At 45.4% G+C, this 9,197-nt stretch overlaps 1 protein-coding gene across 2 annotated transcripts; it reads right to left on the reverse strand.

Annotated features, from left to right (window-relative positions):
* Window positions 1-494: 494 nt before the first annotated feature.
* Window positions 495-8,902, reverse strand: PDE6H (phosphodiesterase 6H). Of its 2 annotated transcripts, none has more exons than XM_003202180.4 (4): window positions 8,837-8,902; window positions 4,549-4,732; window positions 4,226-4,266; window positions 495-3,339 (listed from the first exon to the last, which is right to left on the reverse strand). In XM_003202180.4, exons 2-4 carry the CDS (start codon window positions 4,686-4,688, stop codon window positions 3,263-3,265), a joined length of 258 nt encoding a protein of 85 aa, XP_003202228.1. In that variant the 5' UTR covers window positions 4,689-4,732; window positions 8,837-8,902; the 3' UTR covers window positions 495-3,262. The 2 variants fall into 2 exon arrangements, with proteins under 2 accessions (XP_003202228.1, XP_019469701.1); XM_019614156.2 differs by lacking the exon at window positions 8,837-8,902 and adding an exon at window positions 7,353-7,501.
* Between the last annotated feature and the right edge of the window lie 295 nt (window positions 8,903-9,197).

A 9,197-nucleotide genomic window follows, 5' to 3' on the forward strand; every position in this document is an offset into this window, starting at 1 on the left:
CTCAGTGAAGAGCTGCAAGAAAGAACCTCTGGAGATGGTACAAAAGAAATGAGACCAACCAGCATGTACCAGCAGGAATTTAGCCCTCAGGAGCTTGAAACTCCTATGGAACTGTAGAAAGTTCAACTACAACAAGAAGCAAAGGGACACGAGTGGTGTAGCTCTCCTTTGCAGTAATAGCAATGAGAAGGAACTATGTTATTGCTATGGAAATTACTATGGGTTGGAAGCAGGCTGACACCCAGTTGCACAGTCCTGAAAGAAAAAAAAAAGCTGCCTAAAAGATTTCAGCCCTGAGGAAATGGTGCACAGCACGCCTGGGAGAATGCACCAATCATCACTCAGGAGCATTGCTTCTTAGATGATATCACAGTTAAGACTTTATTGCCTATTGTTTGGAGATAAATAGCTAGTTTTCTCTCATGAGGAGGGGTGACTGGCACTCAGAGCTTTCCTAAGGAAAGGATTTTAGAATGAAAAGCTGAGTCATCTGCCTTTCTCAGGACATATTTTGAAAGTAAGTCAGACTAAATTTTTAGGATTTTAAAAATGTATTTTATTATTTTTTATTGCTTTTGACATGTTTTTATAGTAAAAGAACAAAGAATAACATATTTCAATGTATATAGACCGAAGTCCTTCTAGAAACTATTTAAATATATTTGCTTTCTTGCACCACAGCCATCTCTTACTACTTGAGAAATTACAGCTTCAGGAGTTACATCTTGTTAGAAAAAACTCTGAGTCTCAGACAAAACAACCATGAGAATGTTTTAAAACTCCTCTTTGAACTCCTTACAAATAAAGGAACAAATGTCATTTCTATTAATCATATAAATTATTTTAAAAATAACTAACAAACTGTGGTGACTCAAAGCATCTTCTGGCAAAGCTTCTCAGTCAGGCATGGGACAGGGGTATATGTGTGTTCCCATTGGAGGTGTGGTTCTGCTGGGAGCAGGGGTTATGGCAGTCTGATATGGAACTACATGAAGACCTTCCCCTTTGCTGAAACACTTCAGTCTCTGGGCTAAGGAGAGCTTTGCTTTTACCCCAGTGTTTTCTAACTGAGAATCTCACTATTTTTGTACTGCTTTCCCAAGGCCTGGGATGACAAGTGAGCAAAATAACTAATTTGAAGGTCCTCCTCTTGGTGTACTCCTGCTTAAAAAAGGAAAAGCTCCATGGAAATAGAGGCAGCCAGCTTGCAGGATGCAAACCTGGATCCAGTGGGTCTTTTCACAGAGTGAGAAAGTGAAATAAAGATCACATTCTACAGGATAGTGAAATGGGAGGAAAAGCACAAGAGCACTGACATAGGAACATTCACATTTAACCACAAAAGGAGAGGGCTAGCACATGCTTGAGGAAAAATGAAATCAGTCTCCTGCTAGAAAAGCTAAATAAAATATCACTTACATTCAGAACACATACGGAAAGAAGAAAAGCCTTAAAAGATATGAAAGGTGTGAGAAATGAGGAGTGAGCAGAAAGGACAGACTTGCCTCTGCCCATAGAAATAGCTGTGTGCAGCAATTAGCTAAATGATACATGACTCCAGTGCTGTGATTGCACTGCTGTTCTGAGCCACTCGCTGCTTTGCTGCTGCTGCTGCTAATGACAGGAGCACTGAATAATAAAAGCTCTACTCTGGGCTGCCAGTGAGAATTTCCTTTAGCTTCTGGTGCTGGAGCTATATTTTACATGAAAACTGCTGGCTTTTACTTCTGCCATGACAGCAGCTGGTAACTATAGCACAGCTGTGGATTTATAGCAATGCTTTATGTGTGGGGATTGATCTTTTAGGCAGGACTTGCTTTCCTCATCACAGCCATTCCTTGCTGCTCATGAACATTCTCAGCATAGGAAAGACAAACCAGGGGGAGGCGGTTCGTATGCACTGAGGCTTGTGAAGCTGAAGGCAATGATAAAAAATGCCGTCTGCTCTTATGCATATCACGTAGCTACAACAATGCCTGCTCCTTGCCTCTGACCAAAATGAAACTCCTTCCTTAGCGCAGGGCAGAAGGGAATGTGGGTGCCTTTGCTCGCTGCTCACCAATGCTGAGGCTGCCAGAGACCAGGAGACACAAATTGATGAGGTTAAGTGGATTTGCTCTGTGCTTGCCTGCAAACCCACATCCTAACCTCCCCCTGCCTCCCACCTGCTCCGCTCTTATCTCTCCCGGGGGAACATCCAGATGGGCTCTGGGGCTTGGAGCTGGCAGAGGGTGAGTAGAAGAGCCTTCCTGCAGCTAAGTGCAATGAGACAGACTTGCCCATGCTACCTAATGCAATGCTATCTTCTGCTAGACAAAACGAAACTACCAACACTATCTAGTGGCAATTGGTAATGATTTTTTGTCTTTGTAATCAGCAGCGTGTCCTTGGAAACAAACTCCTCATGTAAATATGCATGGGCATGGGGACAGTGCAAATGTCATGCAGGGGCCTGCTGTCTAAGGAAAGGACACACAATGTCATGTGGAGGGTCATTTCTTTGGCATCACGGCCACTCGGGAGCAAAAAGAAATGAAAAGCAGGATTAATTCATTTAGCTTTTGATCTCAGACACACACATTTTCATCTAACAGGATTACAACAGCCAGAGTCTTGTGACCCATAGCTGGTGGGCAGAGAGAACGTTTCCAAGCCCTTTCCCCATTTCTTGGTGAGGTGCATCTTAGCAGCAGGTTCCTGATGGTAAACCCCTGGGGAAGGCTCTCCCACATAAAAGCAGCCCAATGTCTGGACTAGTTACTCTGATTTTGTTCTCTACAAATGCACTCCTGGCAACTAGTTGGTGTCCCAGATAACGTGGGAACATACCCATGGAAATCCTATATAGAAAGCTGTCAGAGAGGGAAGGAAGAAAAAAGAATGAGTTTGATATAATTAGGTCTGGGCATACATGCACACCCATGCACACACTATCTCAGCTAACCAGGAGAAAAGCTTAAATGAGGCCTCCTATTTTTTCCGCACACGTGAAGATCTACAACAGTGGGAGAAGACAGGGTATGGTGCAGGGAGGCATTAAGACATTTTCAGTAGTTTCTTCACATGGAGCATACAATCTGTTCAGGGTCCTGAATAACTTCTTTGCCAAATTAATTTGCAAAGGACTTTCTCATAACTAGCTCTTACAAAACCCTGCTCATGAGCAAGTGGATATAAGGGCCAGAAATCAGTGTCAAAGGTGATGAAGACCAAGCTGGGATCTGTAGAGTCACCAGGTGACACCAGTAGAGATGCTGGAACCTTAGATGATCCCAAACTGGGCCAGCTCATGCAGTTCCAGATGGCTGAAAGCTTCCCATGGGCAAATCACCGTGATATCTGCAAAAGAGAGAGAATGATAAATGGATTCTGGAGCAGCACTTCTTGGATTTCTACTGTATGAACAGAAAGGCTGATTTACTGAGAAAACATTAAAATGTGGGACAAAAAGGAAAAGTGAGACTCCATTTGAAAATTAAATGAATCAATGAGCTCTTTAAATGTGGTACTACCCTACCAGTCTGAACCAGATCACTGTATTTTCTCCTATGCCATCTTTCTCTGTGAACATGACTATGGTTGCTTCAGTGATGAGACTGGTGTGAAAATTCATTCTGGTTATGGGGTTTCTCCTGTTCTTATAAACTGTCTGTAACCAAACTGTGGCATCCTTGAAGATGTGCAGTCTTAAATCAGATGCTGAATGATTTAGTGTAACACGTTCAGGACCTGTAACTCATTGATAGGTGCAGCTGTTATTTGACTAATTATAGGTCATTCAGTGTGTATTTTTCAGTCCAAAATGAGTTCATGACATTCTTAAAATTAGGATTTTGGTGATAGCACAAATACTTCTCTAACTGAGATTTAGTTACTGTGTTTTCTGCTATTAATAGCTTAACACTTGGCATTTATTTGAGAACCTCATGCTGCTGAAATTCTTAGTCAGAGTATTAGCAGAAAACAAAGACAAACAAGCCCACTTGCAGCCAAGTGAAAGTATCCAAAAAATGAAGCATGACTAAACAGCCTTTCTGCCCTGTGTATGTAAGCATGAGCATGGCCATGGCAGCTTGCAGAAGGAGCACTGACCTCCTCCAGTGACCCTGAGAGCTGCAGAGAGGCCAGACAGACAGAGGCCACCCCAGACAGACCTCTACTGTGCTGAAAAGTGACTGCATTTATGTTAAAGAGGGGCACAACAGCAACATTCTGCAGTGCCTACCTGTGCCCAACCCCTCCATGCCTGGGATGTCATCTCCAAACCTAGGAGAGAAAAGAGCAGGTGAAGGGTGAGTTTGGGACAGCAATACCAAGGGGAGAAGCCCCACAGCCCCAGACAGGGAAGAGGAAGTGTGGGCAGCAGATGATGAGCAGCAGCTCTAGGCTCAGGTGGGCCAGCACCAGGACAAGAGAGCTGATGACACTATGGGGCAGGAGAAGCCTCCTGGTTCCTTTCCTGGTGGAAGGTGTTATCACAGGAGCACAGCTCAACAGTGAGGAGCAACCCAACTAGAATAGTTTCTTTTCTTTCCAAAATACCCTTACCCTTTTACTCCTTTTTTAGGAGGCTTGCTCTTGAACTGCCTTGTCTGTCTCTGCTTGAACTTGGGAGGGCCCTTCCGTGGTGTGGTGGGACCAGTGGGAGCATCTCCAGTGGTAAGGTTGGTGGTGGGGTTCTCGCTCATCGTTCAGCTACTGCCAGAAGTATGCCTCACTCAGATCCCTCTATCTGCAAGAGAGTGGCAAGGACTGACACAACACTTTGCTTATCATATCTAGGTACCAATAGTCTTGTGACAGGATAATTGTGGGAAGTAGAATTGTGACAGGATTAAACATGAGGATACAAAACATAAAGAAAGACTGTTATGCATACAAAGCAAGCAGTTTAAGCATTGCCTTTCATTGTGAATGCTAGAATTAAGATAACAAACTGTGGACATTCCTGATGGGAATGAAAAGTAACTTAATAATCCCAATGACCTGTGGAATCGAAGAGAATTACACTTTTTCTGCTCAGACATGGCTGGATTATTGGAGACAGGTTTCTGCTGCAGTTTGCCCCATGGTTTGGGCAGGATAGGCAGGTTTAGCCACTATTGTCTTCCAGTTTGCATTCACAAGAGTAGAGCCAGAGTTTTTACTTGCTAGTTCTAAATATGACTACTAGGAGCCATAAAGGCATGCTTATGGACTTATGGCTTAGAGACTTATCTTGTTATTTGGAATCATCATGATATACAACACTTGTTCTTGTGTCTGTGCCTACGCATTGCCTTCCGCACACTGGTGAAGATGGGATGCTGAGCTAGATGGGCCTTTAGTCTGAGTGCAGCTGCACTTAAGGCTTCAAGTTTACCAATGCCAACCTTATGAGAAATAGCACAGAATTTCTGAAAAATGGTGAAGGCCAATGCAAAGCATTGCAAACTGTGGTTTAGACAGATGCTAATTTCTGAGGATTGAGGAGATAAAAGCCTGTAATTTTCCATAGTATCTGTTGTCCGTTTTGATGTTTTGAAGCACTATATTACATATATTGACTTCATGACAAAATGTTGCACATAAGCCAAGTTCCACTTCTCAGGGGCTATAGAATTGTCAGGCAGCAGTTCTGGTGTGGGAAAAACCTTTCCTGCCTGAGAGCTGCTGCATGGAAAACCCAGAGAGAACAGCAGGAACTCTCTCCAGTGCCCAAGGGAGAACCCTCAGCTTGATCAAATTCTGTGCTAATTAGTGTGCTAGAGCAGTTTGACCACATCCATTTATGGACAAAAATAATTGCCAGTTTTTTCTCTCCTCCCTGGAGTCACATTCTTCCCCATGACCATTATATAACTCCTGTCTCCAAGTTTCTGTCCCTGTGCAGGCAGGCTGATGGAATAGCTGATGGAATTAACTTCAGGATTTTGGTACTAAAAGGTAATCCTATTATGTCATCATAATGCTCGGGCCTAATCCCCAATATCACCTGCAGTGACACTCCAGACTTCTAATCTCAGAACTATAAATGCCATCAAAAATGAGTGTTCTTTTTTTTCTTAGTTTAGAGAATAGTCTGCATCTTTGTCAGTGCCTGAAATAGCCAGAGTGCTGAAAGCAAAGCCTGAGACGGAAGGAGAAACAGCATCCAAACAATCCTTCTGTGTCAATGGCAGACCAGTGCAAGATGAAGAGCCATGCTTCTGTATCTGTGGCAGTCTGGGAATACTTCTCCCCTGACATCCTTCCATCTGTGATAGCAGTAGAATGGATCCTCATGAAAACACCTAGAGGCATGCTAGTTCTCCTGTTACTTGTGCCCAGGCTCTTGTCTCAGCTGTAACATCCCGTGCAGGAGGCTGGAAAGGTTCCAGCAGCCCCAAATGGAGCAGCAGATGGTTGTGTCTGCAGCTGAAGGATGCACAGATGCTATTCCTTTGCCTGTAACACAGCGCTTCCCAAGCACACTGTGCCCACAAACACAAGGACCAGCTCAATTCAGAGAAGTTGCTGGTTCGGCTGTTCTCTGAAGAACTTGAGCAATTGCCCAGTATTTACGGCTCTATCCTCACAGCGTTGGGGCTGGACAGGCACATGCTGTCACCTTCATCTCTTGCAGAAAGGGACAGGAGGTGCAGTGATTGGAGCTTCTGTATGCTTGGCACCCACTACAAGGGCTGCTCCCAAAAGTACAACCAGAGAAACAAACTGGCTAACAGATTTCCAACCCTTTGTCCTGACAGCCAAAATTTGTAAGAGGCAACTGAGCTCAGACTTAGTTCCCAACTCAAGTTGCCAACTGCTGTCTGCCAGCATGGTACCTTAATCACAAAATGGTCATTGAAGGCAACTCCCCATAGTTCTTTGAGTCTGTACTTTCATTCCATTGAGAAATATCAATGAGAAGATACAGTCCTTGGAATTTACTTGGTCCCAATCCAAAGTAGCTGTGTCCACATACCAGCTACTTCTATACGTGAGATTTGGGATAGAAAAAGATCTCTCGAAATCACACTTCATCCTGTCTCTTACATGCATGAATTCAAGAAACAGCATTCAAAATAACGGAAAGGGACAATTCTATCACCTTCCTTACCAGTATCCCTCTACCCATTATTCCCACACATCACCAAAAGAAAGGGCAGAGGCAGGAAGCAGCCTTAATGTCACAAACAGCCTCCACCTGGCAGAAGAAATCTAGCTTCCCTCCCACTATGGAGCTGGTGGGACTTGCTTGCCATCACCCACAGGCAGAGGTGCCTTGGTTCATGCTGGAGCCCATCCTGTCCCAGTTCCCACTCCTCATTATCAGCTGCCCCTGCCTTGGGATGGCATATTCCCAGCGGTGTTTCCCAACCTCCCTGTACCTTATTACTTGGCTGGTCCCTGGTCCCACACCAGGCAGATAGTTGATCAATGCTGGGTGCAGATGAGTCTCCTCTGGCTCCTATAGGTGTTATGCAGCCCCAGGGCTTCCTAGGCTGTTGGAGCTCCTCAGCTGCTGCCAGCACTGGGATGCAACTCGTGGGCAAGAGCAGCTGTGGACGTGCAGGCTGCTGGGGAACAAGGTGTTCTTCCACACACTTCCTCTGCCCCCTCCTCTGACAAGGAGTTACTAATTGCCCCTGACAGCATTTCTGTTCAGTTCAGGGCTTAATCCTTGGGGTAAGAGCCTTGCTTGCGTCCAACTGCTAATTATACCTAATGCTCATTAATGTGCTTATCTCAATTGCGTCAGATATCCCACCTCTGGGTAGCTGGCCAGGTTAATCATCCTTCTTTTAGTTCTCTTTGAACCTAAAGAGGCTTGAATACTACTGTCAAGTGCTGACTCTTTAATCTGCCTCCTCCTGCCCCTTAATCTCTGATTTGCTATGGAAAATTTCCCTGGCAGATAATGCAGATGCCTCACTTGACTTTCTTCAGACAGATTCAGAACAGAGTCTCTTCTTTATTTATCAGATAACTTCAAGTACGGAATCCACCACGTGCCTAGTGTCTTCATGGTGCTGCAAGGGTGTCAGACACAGAGCCCTCCATGCAGTGATGCACTGGGAATACACAGAATCCAGGAGGAAACACCCTCAATTTTTCAATCCTTTGGATAATTATTTCTTGACCTCATGAGAGCCACAGGCATTTTCCTTGCAGGCCGGCTTTCATCGGGGCATACTGAATCCAATATAAGATGCCTGTGGGGAGTCTTGGAGGCAGTCTTAGTCTCTTGAGTTGGCTAATCATAGACATGGAAACAGCAAATGCAGGTTCAGCCCTTTCTGATGCAGTGCTCTAGACAAGATCTCACAACTCTTCTTAAATGAAAGATGCACTCCAGAAGACAGGAACACCCATCAAGTTGAACTGTATTCCCACAACAGCTTACCAGATGGCGATTACTGGAAAGACTATCTCAGTTAGGGGGTGACATCAAAGGAGGGATTCATTCACATGGGAGATGCAGTGCTGCTTAGTACAAGCTTCCCACTGATGTGCCCTATGCCCTGATCATCCCTGGGAACTCCAGGAGTGAGCCCACAGCCAGGCACTGCCAACAAACCCCCACCGAGGACTGCTCAGCCCCAAAAATAGGGTGGTCCTGGGGGATGGCGGAGCCTGGGACACACCAGTGCTGCAGCATGTGCCTTGATGCCCCAGCAGCCAATCCTAACGGTAGGAGGAAACAGCAGCAACTGTGCAGAAACACAACTACCTCTCTCAGCTACTGGGTGCACTCATGTTTTCCAAGCATGAAAATCCAAGCTAGGAAAAGACACCAGCTTCTTTTGCACATACCTCTTCCCCCCCTCCCCCTCCCCCGCTTCACTGCATGGAGCTCCTTGAAAATACTCACAGTCCTAAAGGCTCCTCTTGCAAACCATTCAACTCCTGTCCTGCAGCCTGGGTAGAAAAAAGTCCCGAGGCGTCCTGCCTCCCACAGATATACCCTGCCAGCAGGTGACATCAGGGCACCAGGCGCCAATCAGGGACAGGCCCACGTGGGGCAGTGCGTGGCCTTGGTACCCTGCAGGTACGGAAAGGAAAGAGTTGGGGCTTTGGCCCTAATTCCAGCCCAGTGAAACCCCACTGGCAGTAATACGCATTATTTTGTGTGGGGCTTCATACCTCCAGTACATTTCTGTTGTCCATTGTGGCTGCCTGGGAGAGCTGTGCAAGAGATTTGGAAAAAGTGAGAGGTATCTGCAGATAAGAAC

This window comes from Meleagris gallopavo, chromosome 1 (assembly GCF_905368555.1).
Source record: "Meleagris gallopavo chromosome 1, MGAL_WU_HG_1.1, whole genome shotgun sequence".
NCBI lineage: Eukaryota > Metazoa > Chordata > Aves > Galliformes > Phasianidae > Meleagris > Meleagris gallopavo.

Bases quoted from the DNA above. Each gene is read 5' to 3' on its own strand.
- PDE6H (XM_003202180.4), bottom strand. From the start codon at position 4,688: ATGAGCGAGAACCCCACCACCAACCTTACCACTGGAGATGCTCCCACT. The intron at 4,267-4,548 runs GTAAGGGTATTT...TTTCTCTCCTAG, and splicing joins CCTAAAAAAGGAGTAAAAGG to GTTTGGAGATGACATCCCAG. The intron at 3,340-4,225 runs GTAGGCACTGCA...TCTCTTTTGCAG, and splicing joins CATGGAGGGGTTGGGCACAG to ATATCACGGTGATTTGCCCA.